This window comes from Acromyrmex echinatior, chromosome 2 (genome assembly GCF_024713525.1).
Source record: "Acromyrmex echinatior isolate Ae372 chromosome 2, ASM2471352v2, whole genome shotgun sequence".
NCBI lineage: Eukaryota > Metazoa > Arthropoda > Insecta > Hymenoptera > Formicidae > Acromyrmex > Acromyrmex echinatior.
The window spans coordinates 11,364,187-11,389,509 of NC_141853.1; the positions used below are offsets into that span (position 1 = coordinate 11,364,187).

Below are 25,323 nucleotides of genomic sequence, written 5' to 3' on the forward strand. Positions count from 1 at the left end.
TCCTTTTGTTTTTTATTGCGCGTCTTTTCCAAGAAAATGCAATAAATTCAGGCTGCAATACAAATCTTCGCTGAAAGTCACAAGGTGATTAGAAGCATTGGGAAGAACAATTGCTTACGAAATATATGAACACAAGGTTGATTAATCAAATTAATTATCAAATGTAATAATTACATAATTCGAGAAGGAATTTCACATTTTTCAATCCCTCTAAAGCCTTAATCCTAAGCCATGAATGAACCAGACTGATAGCGAGAGGAGCAATAAAAAATTAAAACCTGCATAAACTATCGTGTATACTTAATATCGACCTAATTAGACCCACGAGACGAGAAGATGAAGATTGATATGAGCGGTTGCCCCGGCACGGAGGGTCACTGAGCGCGTGCGAATAGTGCGAGGCTCTCGATTACATCGAAAAGGTCTATAAACGGCAAGTAAGTGTGGAGGCAAGAAACTCATTTGGGGTTCATGTAGAAGTGGCAAGGGAACGCTGCGTTGGAAGCAACAGCAGTAGCAAGAGAGATGAGTTACATCCTAGATGAAGCCACGATGAAGGAAAAGAACGTGAAAACCAGAAGACGTGCCACCTTGCGAGTCACCTTTGCGGTGCTCTTACTTCACCGATTACATGTAATACATTACGATCCGCGTTACTTAGGCTTTCATATTCACGATGCATGTACATATAATACACACATACACACACACACACATATATATATATATATAAATAATTAAATCTGTGTCTCTTCTTTCTTGCCTAATCGCATTATTTTCGTGCCATTCTTACGATCGTCTTGTCCGCTCGACGTTTCATAGAGGCTTCTGCTAGTGTCATAATCGCTTTCCTTGTATAACGGCCTTCGCATCATCGTCCTTGGTCGCCACACTAGCGTAAGAGAGTTACGTTTGAAACAGTAACTTTCCCAAGTCACACTTTATATAAGAGCAATGCCTTCATACAATACACTCCGAATTTAAAGCGAAAAATTTACATACATCTACATAGTTGATAAAATTTTGCATTTTGTAAGGCAACTTCGAGAATTTCGGTGCCTCGCGACGCGTCTTACATATAGAGCCAGCTTTCTAACTTTAATTACAAATTACATATTGTTACAGATACATCTGCGTCTGGATGTTGACGGTGGTCACGCTGAGGTGTCAGGTAAATATATATCTTGCTTGTAACATTACGCACAAGAGAACTTGCAAAGGATACGGGTTCTCATAAGAGACGATTTTTTTTCAAAGCCAACCAGCCATGAGAACGCAGAGGTGGAGGGAAACTCCGAAGATTCTGTTATCGATGACACGACCGAGGATTATTGGGCAGGCAGTGGATCGGGACCTGACGAGGATGAGTCCTCCTCCTCCTCCTCTCACAACGAAACCAGAGAAGCGTTAACTCACGAGGCCAGCGACCACGATACTGTAAGTCACGCATCGCCAATTTGTTTCGCGCTGCGCTCTTTCTTATTGAAATTCGTGATAGATATTACACAAGAAGTTTCTCCCCGATCTGTTATTTCTTTGTTCCGTTACCTTTATAGAAACATTTACTTATTTTTTTTCGTATAACATTGATTGGTGAAAACAACATGTACAAGAAAAACCAATAAAACCTCAACAACATTGATGCCATTCAATTTAAATTGCCCAGAAGATCATATTTTGCAATCGGTGTTGTAAGATTTTACCGCACAACTTTAAAAAATTAACTTGCTAATTTGTCGATTGAGATAAAAAGGAATTACTTTAACGTCGCGCATTTTTATTTAATATATTATTAAGTTATCAAAGCCAGACATTTCAATAGGCGGTAAAAATCTTTCCATCGGGAGTACTGACAATAAATGCAGATTTCCGACAATAAATATCGTAGCATGTGACAACAAAGAGGAAAGTGAGAGAAGTAAGGAGAAAGGTGTGTGCGCGCATCTGCCGTACGTCCAGTTATATTTAATTGGCAAACGGTTTCCTCGAAATTGGATGAAAAAAAAAAGAGTTAAACGAGAGCGGAATGGAAAAAAGGAAGTAAAGGAATGATACTTGCCCATCTGTTCAGTTTTGCGTGATTTCTCGTTAACGAATGCTCGCGCGCAAGGCCGGAGAATCTAGATGCAGGTGTTCTGCATCCGCAATGATATTCAAGAGAGTAAAAAAAGGGAAGTGCCGACAGTTAACCGCAGCAAAGACGACGCCTCGGTCGCCGGCATGTCCTCGATAGAGCGGAAAAATCCTACTGAAGATCCACGGATGACGCGGCCGATCGTCTTGCTTTCCTCGTGTGACTCTTCGCCGCTGCGATCGGTATCGGATTAAATCGCAAAAGATCAATTTTGTAATTGATTTTCAACAAAAATCAATTATTGTATACAGGCGCGTTTACTCTATCCCCATAATCTTCCTCCTTTCCGTGGCACGTAGAAAATTCTGCAGGCCCTTTCTAAATGAAGGGCAGAAGGGCCAGAAGGTTGCCTGGTATATCAACACGAGAGGTACCGGAGGAAGGAGAAGCAGAATAAAGGCCATTCCTTTGATTTTAATCGCTCTTTATCGATGATCTACGGATTGCTTTTAAACTAGTTTTCGAACGGAATCGATTTCGATCGCGAAAAAATATGAACCAGTTTTCCAGTAGAATAGAGAGAAAGGATATCGCAGCTCGCGGCCACGTCCGTGCGCGACCTTCGTTATATCGCAAATTGCGAGCGGATAAATCGTTTCTTGCACCGCGTTATTCTCCACAGGGAAAGGCCCTATTACTCGAGAGAAGGCACCAGAAGCAGTTTATTTAGCTTACGAGCGTTCCGTTGCGAAACGGGAGACAAGATCAATTTCATCTGTTCTGCGTACCGCCGTGTTTCCGTCCGTTCCGATTGGAGAGGCGAAGACTAATCACACGGAAATGCAACGCATAGCTTCGAGCTGTCTCAACGACTTTAAATCGCCTTGTGAGAAACTGTGTCCATGAAAATCATTAGATACCATTGATAATCGCATGGAAAGAGTTTTGCTAAAGTCTAATATAAAAAATCTAAATATTTGATTTGATATGCAAATCTGAAAATGTCTTGTTAAACTATCAAAATAATTATGTAGGACACTCAAGCTCGTTGCTACGATGTTGAAACTTTTCACAGCATTGCTCATTATATTTGAGCGACCTACATAATTATTTTGATGGTTTAACAAAATGAATTTCGGATTTATATATCTAGATAATTATTTAGATGCTTTAGTAAAATCGGTTTCTTTTTGTGTAGCTGATTTGACGTAAACATAGTAAGGTTATTAATCGTCGGGTATTATATTTTTTATCACATATTTTGCAAAAATTAATTTGCGTGAATAATTATTAAAAATAAAAATTTACATAATATCCGCACAGCGTAAAATTAGTGTAAGAAATTAATTTTTTGTTTGGCACACATTTTCATAACTGATAAAATTGTTGCGTTACTTCACGCTCACACAGAATTCGATCTAAGTAACTTCGACAAATAATTGAATCTCGAGAAAAAGTTCTAGAGAGATGCATTTATCTAAGTCAGCCGAGTGATCTTACTTCAATTTAATGACTTTCGACACTCTAACCACGCTACCGTTAATCATTGCATGAATGTGCATATCTCGATGCGACTTGATCAAATAAAATCCTCGAAAGAAATTAACATTCACCCGAGAAAAAAAATCTGGTCCCGTCCGTTCCGTCATCCCACTGTAGAACAAAATGAGAAAAACCTAAACGGTTACTTGGTATTTCTTCTTTGAAGAAACGTGAACTTATATCACGGATGTCGATGGTCATTAAAGAAAATGTTCTTATTATACACAAGCTACTGAATTCAATGTCAAATTGCTCTCATCGCCGGATGCGTACAAATGTTAATGCGTACAAATATTACCTCGAATTGCTTCCAACAAAATGATAATTTTCGAAACAGTTATCGGAAATAGATTTGTGTTAAATTGAAACTAATAAGTTCTTCGAAGAGGAGCCCACAAAACGGAAGATGTTGTCGTGCGAAGAGCTCCGATGGGATCGAATCGGCCGCGCATTCGACACGAAGGAGGCATTTCGTGTTATTGCATTTCCTACGTAACCCAGTACAGTTAATGCCAAAGTAGCCGTAGTTAAGCATAGCAGGAGTCGAAGGTAATCGGCACTTATCGTCCGTAATACATTCCGATGAGATACCGCGGAAGATTCAAAGACCGCCGGTCATTTTCTGCGGAACGTAGATCAGACGCCAGCGCTTGGGCCCAGCTTCTTGCCAGAGAGAACGATCTCCTAACTACTCTACTGGCCCATAAACGCCGTACACCATTTCGCTTGTCGGGGTCCGTTCCGTTTCCCGGCAACATTGTACTCGAGTTCCTGAAATTCCTCAAAAGTGGAATCCGTGAAGAGAAGCAATTTCCCTGCCGATCTATGCGCGCGGTAGGGTGGCAACCTATGTCCCATCGAACGTCGAGAGCACCGGCGGAACGTCATCGAGAACAGTGCGAACAGTGCGAGAGGAAGAACTTGGTAGGAAAAGAAGATGAAGAATCGGGTAGGAGGATGAGGAGGAGGCGGCTGGAATGGAATGGCGATTTTTTCGTTACGGCGTATGGAGGCTGTTCACGACTTTTTTTCCTTCATCGCTTCGCGTTCATCACTAACCACCTCCCCACGTGCCCATCCTCCCTTCTCTCCCTTTCCACGGACCGATTCGCCCGAGTAAGTATCTACCTGCTCGTACCGTGTTCGTATCGTGCTCGCTGACTGCTCGCTGACAAGCGGCTCAAAGTACAATATCCTTCCCCTCGTCCACCCCCACCGTCGTCGTCTTATTCGGTCTTCTTGCGTCTCTTCTTGCGCACGGCACCCGTGGATGGCATACGCGAATGGAATGCCTCGGGTACCCACGCTCGGACAGGGGAATGAGCTCGTAAAGCGTTAGTCACGCGCTACTCGTGCTGTCCGTTTTTCAGACTTCCTCCGTCAGGTTCTCTCCTCTCCAGTCAGAGACTCCCTTTTCGCCTGCCTGGACTCTCCAGTCTCCGCCAACGCCGCGCCAGCACCGCGTCGTACCTCCCTCTTCCGCATGTTTCTCCTCTTCGTCGTGGTCTCGACCCCCGATGCTTTTTCTCGCCCTTTCTCACCGTTCGAGCGGTAGCGATCCATACAAGCCGAGGGTTAAACCGAATCGTTAACGTAGGAGAGGTCAGGGCTCCCGCTCGACAGGATAGTTTTGCATAGTCGTATCTCGAGAAGCTGTGTACGCGAGAATATTTTGCCGGAATCCCGCTTCCAACTTCGCAATGCGCGGGCTAACGGCTTTGAACCAGCAAATCACTACTTGCGACTCGTTAGCGGATTCTTGGTATTCATTTTCCGAACTTCCCGTATAAATTTCATTAGTAGCGTCAGGAATTTAGCGTGGGTGACTGCTTATTAGGATTATTAGCGTGAAACCATTAAATCTAAACATATATACAGATGCTCAATCTTTTTCTGATACTTATGTAAATTACTCTATGTTAAGTATACGATGCTCATAATATATTACATTAGCATTGATTTTTTGCGAGACTGTGATAATTCTGAGTAAAAGTAATCGATTGAACATTATATTTTATTACTTTAATTTAATTAAGCGTATATAATGGAAAAAAATTTTTTTACATTTACATTACATTAAGATGTCACTGCAAAAATTTTTAACATTTTACCAACTAGTTTTTCCAATAGAATCGTTTCAATGGTGTAATAAAATTAAAATGTAATAAAAGTTAGTTTTCAGATTTTTCCAATAATTTATATTCAGCAAAATTATTCTTTCCGTGTCAAGGATCAATTAACATTATTCATTATTCATAAAAAAAGACACATATATTTAATTAATTATTAATTCTCAAATATAAATTGAAAATATAAATAATGTATTCATAATTATCAAAGAAATAATATATTAAATCACGATACACGATAAATCATTCAAATAATAATTATCTATACTAAATTAAAGTATTAAAATTATATTAATAAATTCTTCTCTTTTTCCTAAAAGGTCGTGTATATTGGCGACGGCGGTAATTACGTGCCAGTTCCTTCATTGAAAAATCGACCGTTGAATCCGAATCTTCAAGCTCTTCAAACTCTTCAAGGCTTGCAAGGCCTTTCTGGAAACGGAGGCACAGGAGTAATTGGTGATGAAGACTGGAGGAGACATCCAGAAACTTGGGATCGCGAACACCGAAGATACAGGCCCAATACGACGAGAGTGCAACGTAAGTACGAAGACAGCTTTTATCTTTTATCATCTTGCTGAATTGCATTATTACTATTATATAAACAGAATTGATGATAATATTAAAATAAACGGTTTCTCGTAAGTGCCCCGTAATTAATAGTCTCAACAATCTGCTTGCGCTTTTTCGATGAGGTAAATTAAATATAAATCAAGTGGATACGCTGTATAAGGTAATTACTCTTCAGCCCGCACAATCTCCCGAGCTAATAGAAATTTCCTGGTTTGTAAGTAGCTGTAATGGCGGCTTGCATCAAGACACTAATTCAGCGGAAATACGTTACGAAAGGGTATTGATTATGTCGATCTATAGAAGAGCCAATAGAAATCTCTATCTTTGGTCGATAATGGATTATCGACTCGATTTAGCTTGTGATTACATTATTGCGTTCACGCACGAAAGAGATTATACTTGATAGAATGTATTTAGAGTAAAAGGACGTTCGAATAATAGGATAGCGTAATATCGGGGAGTAAACGAGGATTCGCTATTTCCCATCCGAATAAAAGCACCGACAAAAAGCGTCTACGGTATCGGTCTGGTGGGTCAGTGTGCCTCAGAGGAAAGAATGATGTTGTCGTCGCTTTAGCATGTCGATCCGTTATTTTTCTCTCCATTGTCCAGCGAGAGGCCGAAGTCTGTGAGGATAGCGCGCGTTATAGGACAAAGTACTTCCCTCCGGTGTCTCGGTCGATTGACTTGGAAGAATCGCAGTTGCGCTCCGCGCAATATATCCGTCCATCTTGGTCCGCAGCTAGCTAGTGTGCCCGAGAATTCAGAGTGTGATGGCGAATGGCTACCGTTAGAGAGGAGGCAATTAAAACGGTGTCGGAAAGTCGTACGACGCTCCTGACATCGAGGGTACGGAGGCAGAGATACACCACCTTGCTCGCAGCACCTTCGATGGCATCTCCAATCGTCATCGTCGTCATCGGGATCCGAGGACCGTCATCATCATCCCGCGCGATCATCATTATCCGCATGTGGATCATGATTGCCTCGTGGAAACTCGAGCACACAGTGCCCGTGCAGATATATCTGGTCGCGTATATATGTTATGGCGCCGGTAATCGACGACAGCTCGTCTCTGACATCGCTTTTTCTGCGAGAAAATTGCGACGCCGCGTCGCAATGAAAATGATGTTTATGAGCGGCCGTTACGTTATTTTTTTTCCTTTTCATGCCGACGCGTACGATGACGTGAAGTTATGTCGTCGAGTCCGCGGGAATTCTTTGAATGATTTAATATTATCTTGAATACATACGGTGTAATATATGATGTAATATACTGTGAGATTATGTTCAAGCTGCAGTTATTATTTTATTCTTTCGTGCCGTATATTCTCTTTTATAGCGATCGATTTTCCGTAATTTATATATGCGCTGAAAACGGTATCGAATCGCATTTATACAAATGATAAATTTACACAATCACAGTTTTAGCGATTCATGATATATCTCTATAAATAAATCGACTTTACAAAATGAATTTTCTATCCTGTTCAAAATCTTATCTCCACGAAAGCCAATGATGTCTAATTAAAACTTTAATCGGTCACTTCAGTCTTAATCTCATGTAGCGGGTGTGCGGTAGTAATTAATGCCAGTAGAACAAGACATTAATAACGCCGGTGTAATATCCCGTTATGAAAGAATAATAGACAATGTCCTGTGAAAACAAAATTAATTTTCTACGCGTGCGTATAATTTCCTATGTTACGCGTATGTGTTACGCTCGTATCCGCTGCGTATGCGATGTTTCTGGAACATCGAAGTTTATTGTGAATGCTTGAGCACTCACTGTCCGTGCATATGGCGAGTAATCAACATAGCAGGAGCATCACTGCCTGATGCTCCCGGAGAAAATTATTAAATTACAGTGTGTTTCATGATGTAAATAAATAATATTTACCGGGATGGAATTGTATACAAGCCGCTCTCAAGCCCTTCAGCGAATCCTTTTAATTGCGTTTTGCGGAAAATTACGGCCATACTGGAAATCGCGTTGTGAGAAAAATCCTTTAACGACGCATCGTTCCCTTCGCTCGTTCGACCAGAACGAAACGTCTATTACACCACTTCTTACATTTTTGCCGTTTGCAATCATTTTGTATTTCTTAATCAAATAATTATACGATAATTCGTTTCACTGATACCTATCGTTCACTTGAGATGAAGATACGATCATTTATTATTCATAAACTTTATAAAGAATTAATACGATAGAATTGTAAAATTATAATTCCGAGATACTACAACGTGCGTTTATATACATATACAAAGCGTTGCAGCTTTTTTAATTGCAAGACAATGATTTCTTTCATAATGTAGGTATCGAGAAGAATTGAGTTATAAGTGATTCACATAAATCTATTTCGCTCTACTTCGTTGTGATAAATTATTCTATGCATATTTAAGAAAACTCGACCGTACAATCAATCAGATTCTATTTTTTAAAAGATCGATGTGCCGAAGCCTTTCGAGCCGACGGGACGATCGATGATAGCATTGCTACGGTAAATTTCCTAAAACATTTGGATGAGGCTGCCATTGGCAATGACGAATGCTACGCCCGACCTATGAAGTTCGCTGGTTCAATGAAGTCGTAAAGTCGAGCCGCTCGTTCTCTGCGGGAACTTGAGTTGGCCACCCGTGGTATCGTCAATTACGCGAAAGAGAGCCCATTAGGTTTAATGTATCCTCCTCGGCAACACGATTCTCAAACGTCCTCGGAGCTCATTTTGCTATTTCTTTCTCTTTTGCTTCTCCCACGAGATTTTTTGCTACATTCCTTTCTTGGAATGTTTTCCAACCAGTTTGGATTCGGACTAATAAATAAAGATGCTAAGTATCAAAAGTTGAAGCCAACATGTTAAAACCAGCACCAGAGTTTTAAGGGAACCCGACGATATCCTCCGCTTCTCTTTCCGTGACCGCTCTCGGCACATTCGAGCAAATATCGGCGTTGCTCAACTCTTCCCATTGTCTGCCTACTGACAGAGTTTTGCCGGACGATGAACACAAAGCACGTATCCGCAATTCTAATAAGCGCCTGCGTATACGTGCGTAATGCGCTCGGCACACTCGCGACGACGTGATGCGTAGGACGAGGGTGAAACGGAACGGTTGTATCATCGGCATGCGCCTCCTGGTGTAACTATCTTCCCATCACTATCCTTTATTTTCCTCCGAGTCTGTAACAAGCGCATGTTAGCCTTTCTCTCATCCGTTTTTCCATTTATCTAATCAAATGAAGAATAATCCATTTTTATTTACCAATAAATGTTAATTTATTGCAGCTAATTTTAATATTATTATAATTTTAATATTATTATAAAAGTTTTATACCATTTCTGTAGACATCTTCTTTAGAAAAAGATGCGTCAAAAAATTTATTTTCAATTTAAATTCAATTAATTAATTTTGTCAAATAATGTTCGATGGCGATGATATCCTTACGTGATATTCAATGATGATATTCAAGTATAACGTTCGTCAAACATATTCAGGTGTCATGAGAGAATACCGTGCGTCGTACGATGACGGTGTACGTGGGATGAGCCTGGGTCACGAAACGAAAAGGTTGTATCATCGGCGGACACCTCGAGTGTAACTATCTTCATCCTCCATCAATCTCCATTCCGCTTTGCGGTTACGTTACTACAGTGGAAACGGCTTCTTACCACGAAGAGCGCCTATACGGGACCCCCAACTTACTTTCACTCGTCATCGACGACCGGTTTTCCACTCGCTTCTATCCGCGAATCTGCGATTTTCCGCGCCCGGTTTCTTCATACGAATGACGACAGGCTCTCTTGACCGCGAACATACGCCCACGCGATGACCGATCGACACGTTTCCATCTTCTGTGATTGAGTCTCGTTTGAGAACGAGAATGCACAAAGTGACAATTATCGGACTCGATATGGTAACGCTATTTTTGAAAACACTGTCTTGAAAACGCTTCCTGACTGAAAAAACTTATTTGCGAAAGAGAATTATCTATTATGTTTCATTAAATAAGACAGATCCTTGGCTACAAAATTTGCCTGCAAAGATCTATCGATTGTAACACCAATACGTTTATATTCTTTAAATTTTATTTAAATAGTATAAATATGATTTAAACGAACTATATGAAAAACTTTATTTTTTAATGCGTATGTACTTAATACATTTTTTTTTATTATTACTATATTAATTTATTATCTAAAATTTAATTCTTAGTAAATACAGACGTAATATAGGTAGACATGACACATCGATTATTTTTACCTGTTTGTATATACACAGTTTTCCATTTCTCTTTCAACATCAAAGATTCCACGTAGACATTCTTGGTTTCGCAAAGAATTAAAATGCAGATAGAGAGTTTATCATGCTGCTGAATCAACATAATTATACGTAATTATATTATAATGAAATATAAAATAATGGAACGTACATTTAATCGCAAAAAAAAACGCAGGTTGAAGAAAAAGTGTGTGAATAAAAATTAAAATTTATTATACAATTTTTTAAATCGATTTATAATTATTAATTATATGTTAAATAATTATTTTTTATATCTTACATTTTAGATATCGAGGCGGAATGTCAAGATGATTACATGAAAATCAGGATCGGATTCAACGGATCTTTCACCGGCCTCTTGTATTCAGCAGGTAAAATTAATGGCGCACAAAATTGACTTATATTAATGAGTCATTATTTCACATTGTGCAATTTATTCGGAATTTTTTTTATTAAATATCATTATATTTTTTGCAATGTTAATCACATACGCAAGTAAGCCAAACAATAACGTAATCAGGTTACAGTTGAAAAATTGCTTTTGACAAAAGATTATACAAATGGCGCGGTGTTGAAAAATGGTGCGGTGATGGTGTTTGAAATTTTACGTTACACTCTCCATTACGATCAAGAGATTCGACATAATACTGCATCTAAAATATGTGACTGGTTGCATTATATGATAACTGGTTGCATTGCTGGTCCGCAATTACGTCGGCAGACAGTAAGACGAGTATACGTTCGCTCTAATGAGGTAATGGTGGAAATTATCGTAAAACGATCGGCGGTCGTCCACATCGACCGCACCAGAATTTTTCTTTCACCGTCGTAAGTCCATCTGTCCGGTCTAGTAAGATACTTCCGTTATTTCGAAAGAAGCGCATCGCAGTCCTTCTGACAGCTACGCACCGGCAAAAACGGCATTATCGTCAAGTAATTTCTTTACAAATTATTCGATGAGAAAGACGACCTCTTCTTGAACTTTTGCATCTGCTTGATATCCATTCTGCTAATCCGCAATTTTCTCATTGATCGTTAATAAGCCCGTTAATCAATATTTCAATAATGAGCTAAGCACCTTTGTGTCAACGCGAATGTGATAACTTCGTAAAACACTGAGACTTTTCTGATTGAATCTATTATAACAGAACTAAAAAGTCAAATTAATTCCCGACTTCCTAACTCAGACGCTAATACGAGTATACTTTGCATTCTTTCTCCACTTATTTTTTGTCGCCCCATTTGTTCGCGATGAAAACGTATCAACGTCTATTCTTCGCGCAACGCGATCTATGTAATCGAAATGCCGCGAGGTAGATTGTTTGATAGACGAGATATCAGTTGATACTCGATATCGAACATAGTCGTATCATAGACGATCCGCGTTCCGGATGAACAAGAATAATCGCTTTTAATTGCAGGCTACTCGTACGATCCCGATTGCATGTACGTTAATGGGACGGGCCGAGACTACTACGAGTTCTACATTCAGTTGAATCGGTGCGGCACCCTCGGCGAGAACACTCATCATCAGGACAGCAGGAAGAATCCGACGGTACGTAAAATAGACGAGCGCCGAGCGCATCACGGAATGACGGTTCATTACTTTAGCGTGTACCGACGCCGGTCGACAAAGAATAATAATGATTAACAACACCGGGGAAAAATGAGGGAGACTTATTTTTAATGTTGATAATTAGAGAAAATTAGATGTCACATCGCGCGTAGATCGCGCGGGAACATAGGCACACCGCTATTACGGCTGGATTCACGTGAGAAATAAGACTCAATTGACGTATTGCTCTTGTCTTTCCAGAAAAATCTTATGTGGAACACGGTCACAGTGCAGTACAATCCATTAATAGAGGAGGAGTTCGACGAACACTTCAAGGTGACTTGCGAGTACGGCTATGACTTTTGGAAGACGGTGACATTTCCTTTTCTCGATGTCGAGTGAGTGGATAATCTTATTACTTTTTTTAAATAAAGCGTCAATGTAATCAATGTCTCAAAACGTCGAAATGGGCTTTAAGCGTGGAAACGGTACGAAGGGTCATATCAATCAGAGACTCGAGGTTGTTTTCGCAGTGCACGTTGCACGCGAAGTACACGACGCGACGTGATCCATCGTCTGAAACCTTCGATTACGCGAACTCGATGGAACGTTTCACGCGAGGCGTTTACGTAATATCTACGATAATGTCTAACATCTGTGCTATCCTTCGCTGGCGCGAAGTAGGCCGTACTGCTCGCGAGATAACGGATACGCATTCTTCCTGCCTCTTACGCACCCACCTTCTTCCAGGGTCGCCACGGGAAATCCCGTAGTCTTCACCCTGCAGCCTCCGGAGTGCTACATGGAAATCAGATACGGTTACGGGACCACTGGAACTAGAGTGGCTGGACCAGTTCGCGTCGGAGATCCCCTGACTCTCATTATCTACATGCGCAGCAAATACGGTAAGCCTTATACGTAGCTTAACTGCAGTTTAGTCACGTGAAATCGTTAGAATATATAATGGATTCGACCTACTAGGTTTACAATACTTGAAATAAACAACGAACGGAAGACAATAGGAAGTGATGAAGTAACAGTGTTTTTAATATCGAAAATAAGTAATTAATCACTATCTTACAGTATTAAGTTTCTATAATGGATATCAATTAAATTATACATATATCATCTGTGTTTTTACGTTAAATAAATTAATTTATTACTTTCTTGGAAGCGCTTTTGAAAATCTAACCAATTCAAATCTATAATTGAATTGAATCTAATGTTTGTTGGTGTGCAACATCATTATAAAAATACTGTGTTGTAATGTTATATTTAGTAATAAACCTTCAAGACAAAAGCTAGTAAAATTGAAAGAAAAAATGAATGCGCTTGTAAATTGTTTACAATACGTATTTTCGTGTATTTGTTGTTTTACTCAACGGTCAGTCTAATCATATGACGCCCGATTCCGCCAAGCTATCATTCGACGGCGATAACGGTATAAGATGAACAGCAGAAGACTTTGTCAGTCAGCTAGTCAGTCTGAGCTCGGTAATTTGCGAAAGATGCGGAAATGCTGGCGAGAAGATATGAAAATGTATGTGCTTTGACGTAACGACAGATGTCTGTACTTTAACTAGTCAGGCTTCTGTATTTACGTCTATATCACTTATGTCATGCAAATCTATGTCAGAAGGTAGAGGACGTCAGATCTTATTCCCATCTTGCCGCTTATGACTAATTGATTTTGTTATTGTGATGGCATATATATTTTATGAAACTAATCGTCGCTTTTTATCTAATCATAATGAATCTTTAAGAACAATTCTCTACATTTCTACATTAAATTTGCTTAAGTCTTCTGCAATTTATGAGTTGGTACATTTTATATTATAACTGTTAAATGTTATCAATGGTGATAGATTAATTGATGATTTTCAGATAAATGTGAATATTTACGCCGATTTTTTTTGTAGATGGTTTTGATATCGTCGTAAATGATTGCTACGCTCATAATGGCGGAAACAAAAGGATTCAACTGATCGATCAATACGGATGTCCGGTTGATGACAAACTGATCAGCCGGTTTCGCGGTTCATGGTCGGAGAGTGGCCTGTTCGAGACGCAAGTTTTTGCTTATATGAAGACCTTCAGGTTCACAGGATCGCCGGCTTTGTATATCGAATGCGATGTTCGCATGTGCCACGGAAGATGTCCGGTGACTAAATATTTTTTAGCGCGTTAATACTTCATTCCATTCTTAATCTATTTAAATCAGGTAATAAGCAGATGTTACTGTCATCATTTTGACATCAAAATGTCATAATAAATGTCATTTTAATGTCAAATTGATGACAAATTGATGGCAAATGACGTTAACTTGCAACCTGATTATCTTTTTAATCTGTTTAAGTGTTACGCTCATTAAATTTGATTGAATATTCCAGAAATTATTTACTTTTAAAATAGTTATTAATATATCATTTTTGTTATGTAAACATAAAAAGTTAATATTTTGTTGTGTGTGATTCGTTAGGTTATATATTACATACTTTTGAATTTTTGCAATTAAATTGACAACTTTTGAAAAACAATATAAAAAAGTACTCTGAATATTCTAATTTTCAAACGATGTTTTCATGCTACTTTGCACATTTCTGCCTGATTTATTTGTGCCTGAAAATAAATTAGTGTCCCAGTTTTATAAATATTTTTAATTTAAACGATTCACACTTGCGTTTCAGAGCCAACCTTGCCATTGGAGAAATGCAAAGAATGTGGTAAAGCGGTCAGTGTCGGAAATCGATGGACCATCGACGCCGGCATCTAGTTTGTCGGAGAACGTGAATCTCTTCCAATCTCTTCGTGTTCTTCAGGAAGGCGAAGCGGACACGGAACTGTTCCAGAATTCCACTAGCTTCTCTCGCAGCGGTAAAGAAGATATACATATATATGTCGAACATAATATTTTACTGTTAGAACAATTACTTGTCAAGCCATGCATTTATAGCTTCGTTCATAGCTTCGTTCAATAAGAGATGCTCTACTTTTTTTTATTATAATTCTGTAATGGCGAGCACCGATTTAAAATGAACGAAGCTTGCATGTAAAATTTTGCAAATTTTAATTTATACTTATACTTATAAATTTTAATTTATAAAGAGTAAACGTTTAATATGTATATCTCAATGTTAGATGAGGCATTAGAATTATTATAATTACAATCGTTTTAAATTTGCATTTTTTTTGTACATAGGATTTAGCGAGCCTACGACTGACAGAGTATGTTTGAGATCTACAGTGGCCAGTACAATAGTGGGACTCGGCTGTGGTTTCTTCTGTATCATGGCCGGTATGATACTAGCCATGTGTTCGCGAATGCGACGACAAGCGCGAGAAAAATTATTGTCGGACAGTATAAGCTATATGACGCACCAAGGTCGAATCAACTAGGGTAACATTTTTAGCATGGGGAGATCTATTTCTTCTCGCTTCATCTCAATCGGTTGCGATATCCTCGCATCTTTTACAGCAAATGAAGCTGTCTAAGAAACTACTCCGCCGGTAATATAAGAATGCGTCGTTAAAATAGGAAATGGTCGATATAAATGACTGAACTTCGAGGTACTGATAAGTTGACATTGATAAAAATACGATTAAAATGTGAGGTGATAATTTTATTGTTTTTATAAATCGGAAGAATATCAGATTTGTAAACAATTTGAGAAAAGTCCTTTTACATACTCTATTCTTCTCTCAATTAACTTCTTAAGGTAAGCATGGGATTGATACAATGCGAAGTGCCTTATGTATTTTGATAGTCGATAATTCAGGCTCCCATGGATATAATAGGTCTCATCGATTCATTGTGTGCGAATGCTTTTTTACATAAATAATATTCGCTGCTATAATCTCGCTTCTTTTAATTATTGAAGTGTTAATCGATACTCATTCGTCAATTGATGTATATGTCGCGATTGAAGTATCTGTGGCGAGTTATCGCTCATCGATAAGTAGAGGTAGAAATCGTCGATATTGCCACGATCTCGGTGCCGAATGTGCGGTTAACGGAATTCGATCTTTACTGCGTCGATCAGTAATTTAACACAGTTTACTTGCGATCGACATGGTATCTTTTTTTTTATTGTTTTTTTTTGATCTCGCATACGGTACATTTAGAGATCAAAACAAACGTAACGTCAGTAACAACGCCTTAATTGCCGTTGATAAGATTCAGTACTTATATGTGTCTCTATATATGACATTACTCGCCATATTCAGGAACGTGAAAATAAATTTTGATAGCGATTCGATTCACTCAATAAAATAATTAATACGTGAAATGATGAATAAAAAATAATAGAAGAGAATCTAATATTCAATTTAACAAAGTTAAACGGAGCGTATAAACATCACCAATTAAAATATTAATTAAAAATTATCTTTTACAACAAAAGAATTATAAAAACGCTGTAAGATAAAAGGAATTAATTTTATTAATATAAATATATTTATTTTTTTTCATAAACATAATATTTATATTCATAAACATAATATTAATATTCTTCATAAACAAAATACGTATAAAAAAATATACATTCTTCTGTAGTTTTTTCATATATTAAATTAATGTATGATCAAAATATCATTGCACAACATTGAAAAACAAAGTAATCTCATAATTCTTAGAAATCAAATAACTTCATGTCATTTTGCATTTAATCGAGATGCATATATTTATTTTACAAGAAGCGTGAACAATAATTAAATTATTTATTTAATTGACGACCTAAATCTCGTCGTTCCTGAATGTTCGTGAATAATGTGTTAAGGTTTAACTGAATATCAATTATATAACAAACGAATATGCTTAAGTTTATATATAATACTTATATATACATAGCATCAAAGATGCGAACCCTATATTATAATAGAAGAAAAAAGAATAGAACATGAGAAAATTGGAAACATGGAATCGCATCGGGTGTACGGCCAGCGAGGATTAAATAATATTTTACAAAACCGCCCCGCCAAAGAGTCGCGTAGCTCAGTTCTCGTCTTAATATTTATTCAGAAATTTGCCGAACCTCGCGCGATTTTTCGCCACTATGTGTGAAATATTAATTTCCCCTCCTGGTTGTTCCCCTCTTTACACGTTTCGTATAACTTAACATTACAGCATCTCTTCGATTTTCATTGCTCCACATTGATCCCAAGTTCCCGTGTCCCTCTCTCTCTTCCGTTATTCGAGTATCAAGCTAAGTATCCGGAATCAACTGCTCGATTAATTATCTGTAAATATAGTGTTGTATCATGACTCATAATATTTATGATTAAGCTCGAGTGTATCAAGGTTTCCAATAAATAATAGAAGAAGATTACGTTCTGACGTGTCTTATCTGACGTTCGTACCTCATATAAATGAGATATAAATACAATATTAGCCTCTTACTAACGGGAATGACTTATGATATTAACGAATAAGTTAAAAGCGATCTTATCTCCAACCAGTCTTAAAAAAATTTAAAGAATTTATTCGGAAATTATATTTTATTTTTGGTGCAATCTTAAAACAAGAAGCAACTATTTTAATCGAAGTTCTATTTATATCTCCTTTCTCTCTTTCTCTCTTTTCCATAAAGTTTTGATTTATTTTATATTTTAATTTACATCCATTTTATGATTTACATTCTATTATCTGATAATAATTTGCATAAAAATGTATGTGTCATTTTGTTTAGTCAGTAAAATTATATATATATAATTATACATATAATCTATAATAATATATACTACATATTTATATTATTTATATTCATAAATGTATATGCTATTCACAATGACATATGTGATCGCTCGCGAAAGGATCCAGAAACCGGCGTGACGAAAGCCTGAGATCTACCTGACTGATCTTGAAAAATTTCAGATGTTTCGGGTCATAATGGTCACGGAACGGAACAAATCGTGTTTCTCCAACAGCGCATTCATCTTACGAGATGGATCCAAAAACGTCGGTCAATCGCCGCCCATAAATGGGGTACTCCCGATGAAAAGTGAAAACTCCTTGCAATATCTCATCCGCAAGACGAACCGTGACCGTCATTTATCGTTCGATCCCTCGATAACGAAAGAAAAACGCGCTAATCGCCGAATGGCCGGTTCTTGATTCAACCGACATGAAAAAAACATTCGAGGACAGTTTTCACCTTAATTATTTATATACAAGATGAAGTGACGGACAAGACGGGTCTTAACGACTGAATTTATATGGCACTATTTGTTTGAACTTAAAGATAATCGTTTGATAAACAAAGGCTGAGCAGTGTAAAATTTTGTGTATTAGATATGAAATGAAAAGAAAACAATATCAATATGCATTCTACATCAAAATATGAAATGATATATAAATATAATAACATATTCTTCTCTCTCTCTCTCTCTCTCTCTCTCTCTCTCATTATAATACATTTATTAATTAAAGAATAATATAACAAGTTTTCTCAACAAGGATTTATATTATATAAGATAAAATAATCTTTGATACAGAATTGGATTTAACTTGATGTTATTTAAAAAAGAGAAAAAAATATCACACATTCGTGATTAATCATCTATTTGTTTGTGACCTAATTATCTTTATATGCATCAACCAAATCTCAATGTCGCCAAATTCTTTCCAAAAAAGAAGCGTTACCAGCCATGGACCTTATTGTGCAGCAAAAGGGCAATCATCCGCAGTAACGAACTGTCTCGCCCGCCTACCATGCGGTAATTAATCAAGCCACAATAAATTAATTGCCGCTCCGGCAAGAATTAATTGCCATCCCGACAATAATTATGGCTAACGCAGAAATAATTATCGTGCATCCCAGCAGAGCGTTGATCCTCGCCCAACGATAATCCGCGCTCGTAATTCGATACATACGTATATCACGATCGATCGTTCCCTGTGCGCACGACCTCTTGTAAAACCAATTTAATTTCAATAAAATAACCTTTTTAAATGTGCAGAAATCACTCCGAGACAAATTTCGTAATAATGTCCAGATAAAATTAAAGAGGACGGGAAAACATCCCGGTAAACCATGTTGAAAGGTACATTATATAAGTTTGTGCTATTATTGTGGATTTTCTATAATATAATAATAATAGTCCGTAATCAATTATTGTTTTAGAGAATTACAGAGCTATTTTGCTATACAAAAATGAATAATATTAAACAAATTTATTAATCATCCGTTTCTATTCTTGTGCAAACAAACTTCCGAAAACATAATACCTCCGAAACGATGGTGTTTTCTCCAAACGATGAATGTCTCTCACTCATTCGGAAAGACGTATGCATAAGAATGTAAGAAGAGGAGAAAGGTAAAGAACTGAGAGACAGATAGGACCGTGAGAAGAAGAAGGGGTAGAAGGCGGATATCAAAATGAAATCTCAGGCTAATAAATACTCGGTTATCGCGGGTAATCGAGTTATCGCGCGATACGGAGTCGAGAGGCGGGATTTTACCGGGTGCGAATCACTAATACATCGTCAACCCGCACGTACGCATAGTATATACACACGAAATCGCATATGTATTTTACTCGATGTGCCACTGTGTGTATCCATACCGTGGCACGTGTGTGAGCTCTCCACCGCACTCCGCTTACATACGCTTAAATAAAGTAGAAGTGTGGAGTGCCGAGATAGCGCCTGGCGGAAGTTACGTTTGGGTGTGATCGCGTTCTCTGGGCCACGCATCGTCGTACCAAAGTTTTCTGTATTATCTTAAAAAGGGATTCCATTAACATACTGATGATGTAACAGCACGGTCGCGCGGCTATAAATTGGCTCGCGAAAATAAAATAAAGCGTCAAATTCTTTTCATTGGCCGGTGATCCAGTCTATAACAGAATTTAAGAAATATTACTGACCATTTGACGCACGAGAAATATACAGACAATACTTTTCTATCAATTTATAAAAGAGATAATTATTTTATCTCTAATTATGTAAACATTTTTATATCAGATGGCAAATTATATGTATACAGTAATATATTTTATAATTTTTGTATAAACGTACAAATTTTTTAAATATTATATAACATAATGATAGTAGATCACACATATTATATTTGTATTCAATATTCGTACATGTCAATATTATATAGCTTAAAAAAAATTCATTTGGCGAATTAATATATTAGGTCATTTAAAAAGTATCCGCGATTTTTTGTTGAATTTTTGAATGAAAAAACCGCGGATATGACCCAATATAAATATTTTTATAAACTTAACTTTAATTATAAATTTACTAATAAAAATAATATAATAAAATAATATTTAATAATAAAATAATATTTAATAATAATAATATTTAATAATATATAAAATAATATTTAATAATTTGCAAATTATTTAATTACTGTAGGAAAGAATAATTTTATTTCCAAGTTGTAACATTACATTTATATAAATATACACCTTTAATATTAGATCCAAAAATTATTTACTATAATTATTGTAACTTTATATACAAGTTTTTATAGTGTAAAATTTCAATAATTAATATAGCGTATTTATTCAGCAATCATTTCCTTGTTAAACCTGAAAAAAGGTGTGATCATCGACCATGAACACGTTATCTTATCACATCTCTTTACTCTATAAAAAAATATTTTACCTTCGTCGGACAATGCGATCGATTAAACGATATCGTTTCCAATCGAATCGTTTCGTTGACCACGGCTGTCTGTTTTTCGTTGCAAGCCATAAATAAGATTGTCAGGCATTTGCCAGAGGTACTTCCCCGTCAGATAAGTCTGATAGATGCACCTCCGTGATTTCCCTCGCGAATGTAGCTCTCGAGTCTTCTCGCGTGATCCCACGAAATTTAGCGCCTGCAGCGCGATGCATTATTGCGATCCGGGGCAATTTGCAACATCGCGATTATTTAACTATGAATGACGATTTCGTCGGACGAATTCTTCGTCGAAGAAAAGTTTCCTAATAATGAGCGACGTGCACCCAACAAAATCTGATAAAGACTCCATTGTAAATTCCGCCGTAATTTATCTCTGTATATAGTCTTGAGCGACGCAATGGCGAGGGCAATGATGTTCATTATTGCGATGTGGTGCAATTCCGTGTATCTGCCTTATCAAACGACGGGCAATTTGTCCATCGCGTTTCTATCTAAATGTCCAATTAATAATAATTTAATTACACTACGGCCGATTCCCTCTGACCCTGTCAGGCGAGTCGGATTAATGATTTGTAAGATTTAATTCTTCATAATCTATGTGCGAAGGGGAACTAATTAAGGAAGAATTCTATCTATAGATCTGAACAAAGTTTGCTTCAATTAATTGCGTAAGCAAAGTCTCTCGTGACGTGGCCAATTTTTAAGCTCAATCACGTCGTATCGATAATGTATGTTTGTGGGTTTAGAGAAAATAATGGTCTCTTGCTGAATGACAAGTGCACTGACATATCACCGGTATTAAATAGAAAAGTAGGCAGTGCGAGCTATAATAAAAAGCAAAAAAGAACAACTTAAAACAAAAACACGCACAGAATAGTGTCCTTCCCTGTTTCTTATGGCAGGCCGCTATCAGAGCCAAATTGGCGCCTTCTTTGCCATGCTAATGCTGGCGGGTAGCTTGATATTCGAGAAATCGATACGTACGCACAGTAACAGGGACGCAGCTTTTTGTTAAGTAACTCCGAGTCTTTCGTGCATATTTAAAGGTGTCAGAATATATATCAATATTTATGTTTTTACATAAAAAATTAGAGGTAGAATAAACAAATTTTAAACTAAAAGATGTCTCAATATTTCTTTCGTTAAAGAAATACTCACGTCAATACTTGATTTGGAACATTAAGACTTCTGTAATTGCACGAACCGAGCCATAAATCAAAATAAACGAAAAATTATATGTGCGATATTCCGCGGCAGCATCGACTTTGTGCAGCGCAATTTTGTATGTCACGGAAAGAATTTTAGTTTGCCGCATATTACGCGCTTCACACGGATACGTCGTAAATCACGTTAAAAAGAATTTCCCAGCCCTTATTATGCATCACTAACTTCGCACGGTGTAAATTATTGTATCATTAAGCGGACTCGTATCTGTACGGAACGTAAATAACACGGTTGCCACAATTAAAATAAAATCTGGGGTTCAGATAAAAATCAGCTGCGTAAAATTAGTCAACTCGAGCGTTAAGGTGTAAATTATGCAGATTGATTCACTCCTATGAAGGATGCCCGCGCGTGTTACATGGCATTGGATTGCAGCGTTATGATAAAAAAAAATATATAATCTAATTATCTAATATATAAATAAAAGAAGTATAAAAAAAAAATCGCTCTATATATTCGAGAAACATGAAGCGGCTTTAACATCATTATAAAAACGGATGCCTAAATTAAAATAAAACCGTGATTTTTATTTGAACCGACGATTACCAGATTGTATAATATCTGCAAAATAATTTACGAAAATATTTTTATTTCGTCGATTGAGAATATTAATTTTCTACTAACCTTCTAATTCCAATCGTTTAGTAAAAAAGGACTAATCAAGGGATTGAACGATCAAGGTATTGTCTTGGAAAATATCAACGTCGCTTAATTGATTCAAAGTAATGAAAACAGCGGATCCGCGCACGAAATGAGACGCTTTCCATCCACGAAGACGTGGATTTGCACGCAACGGGCATTGCGAATCCGTCCCTGGGGAAGGATGCATCACCTTGTTCCACGAGAGCGAACTGCATCCTCTCGACGAATGAGAGTAGCCGCTTACGAATTAGCGGGCGCAGTAAGTCCCGGCTAACTTACAGGGTGTACCTAAGCGAAGGCCTTAGGGATACTAACGAGCGTGTGGACGCTCGTTAAGGCGGGAATGCAGGGCATTGCAGGGTAGCCCGCGTTAACGAAATTTACGAAGCCAGCCGACGGTAACGAGTTCGAGGCTGAAGTACATGCTGCGAGCGAGGATATCGTCCTTAATTCTGCGCGATCGCGGCTGTTAACAGACGTCTTTTTTCCATCATTACTTCGTACGCTCCGGCGAAACTACCACGTTCTCGATTCTTTTATCTTGCTCGAATACCACCCTTTCGTCAATTTTACCTGAATTACAACGCATTCTCTTCATCCCCTCGATCTCCGTTTAACTACACCTTTCGAGATCATCGTATGTTTGTTGAAAACTGTAATAGAAAGAATGAAAAATGATTGCAAAGGATGGACAAAGCAGTAAACACGCAAATGCGTATCGTATATCGTACACGTGAAATATATTCCAAAACGAACGTATGTCAGGAAAAATATGCACATGTAATTTCATTTAGAATCTTATTTTATATTTCAATTTTTCAGTGAGACAAAAACCAAAGCGAAAGAAATATCGTTTATGATAAAGAATAAATATAATTTTATTATCGCAACTAATGCGACATAATATAATGGGAATAATACGATGGGAAAAATTTATAAACTCTGTGACGATCTTACTTCTCGATGATTGTCGGATTCGCATTGAAATTTACGAGTTGTTAATGTGTCGCTAATAATATGCAATTATAGTAGCTTACACGATGGCATACATCAGCAGATTTTTATTTGTGTGTTGGCTTGAGATTAACAGAATTCGCTTAAATTGGTTTGTTTTCTTTACAGTACATCCAGATAGATACGTATTATATGTAGATATTAATTTAGTTTAATTTGTTTTAAATATATTACTTTTAATAGTTGTCGAAGAAGTCAATTTGAACAGTTTGTTAGTTTTTTAATAAGAAATAAGATGTCCACTCTTATTTAAAAAATATTTTGTAATAATTAAATATTCATAATATTAAGAATATTATACTAATGTAGAAATTGATTACACGAACAGATGGTAATATTGACTGCCGAGTGGCACACACATAGAATTAATCTTCCAGCGTATACAAAATCTGCGAGATCGGAATTTACAAGCTGATAGGTTTTTACCTTCGTTACATCCTTATCCGCATGAAGATCGACTAATAATGAGCTTTAACGATCGCTTCGGGATCATGTTGACGCGCGCTCAAGCTCCTCACCGGTCGAGCGAAAAATGAATACATGATTCACGAGCTGAATGCACGCTACCTTCTCCAAGAGAATGAAATGCATCATGGAGAATCGATAGTCGAGTAATTCCATCGCTACCGATGATTCGCGGCCTTTATCTGCTTTGCATTTCCATGTCACGCGAGAGCTGCTCTCTTAACTTCAGTTCCTCATTCAGTTCTTCTTTCCCGTAATTATGAGAGAATCTCATTATATAGACACATCTAGATCCAAGTCTACGATTTCACCTGATTTATAGTTTCGATAGCATCTTGAGTAAAAATTTATTTCTGGCGAGTATATATATTTTTATCTCGTTTGTAAAAAGTAACGAGCGAAAGATAACGTGGAAGAGCATAAATGTGAAGATGAAAGAAACTAATAAAGTCGGAGCAAGTTCAACAGACCTGAAAATGTGTAGAACGTTCATATAACTAAACAAGATAAATGCAACGATATCATCTGTTTTAAGCATAGTAGAGGCTAAGTGTTAAATCATATATGAGCAACTAGAGGAATCAAAAAGAGCACGCGTAAAACGTACCTACAAGGCGAAACAGACGGAAATGAAGAGAATAACGAGAGAAGCAACTGGCGAAGTAAACGGTGGGGGATAAAAGCAAGAGGAACAGACACCGATAATAAACGAGTCGACAAAGACAGAATAGTGCGGCGAGCTGTATCACCTATGGGCAGATACAGAACTCGGAAGAAACGCAGGGTACACGCCGCGAGTCGCGACGGAATAAAGTCCGCGAATAAAGAGAGAGGGAGAGACGGCTGCGAGCCCGCTCCAATAGACCTCAGCTACCCAACAACGCTGGGTGGGGATCGACCGAGTGAGGTGAGCGCGTAGGAAAAGGATAGCCTTCTAGACGTGGCGCGAGGTAGGGTGATGCCACCGATCACGGCAAGAAGTGGGACGTGGTGACCACCTATGAGGCGAACCCACGAGACGTCGGTTCGTCCGAGTGGGGAGAGTTAGGGCGTTTCATTGCAGCATGTTCGCGTGTCAGCCACCAGATGTCGAGCGATCATGTCCCTCACCCGCGTCCTCGTCCCTTCGGGGTCACCTTGGGAGGCGTGTACGCGTACAGGTCTACACCCAGAAACGCCCATCGCGGGC

General features: G+C 37.8%; 1 protein-coding gene across 1 annotated transcript; it reads left to right on the plus strand.

The window, feature by feature from the left end:
• The first annotated feature begins 953 nt into the window (after positions 1–953).
• On the plus strand, positions 954–17,478 carry LOC105146759 (hypothetical protein). The gene is made up of 10 exons (XM_011057242.2): positions 954–1,171; positions 1,258–1,437; positions 6,066–6,285; positions 10,887–10,970; positions 12,021–12,154; positions 12,416–12,552; positions 12,905–13,059; positions 14,074–14,315; positions 14,842–15,028; positions 15,354–17,478. Exons 1-10 carry the CDS (start codon positions 1,142–1,144, stop codon positions 15,548–15,550), a joined length of 1,566 nt encoding a protein of 521 aa, XP_011055544.1. The 5' UTR covers positions 954–1,141; the 3' UTR covers positions 15,551–17,478.
• The last annotated feature ends 7,845 nt before the right edge of the window (positions 17,479–25,323 follow it).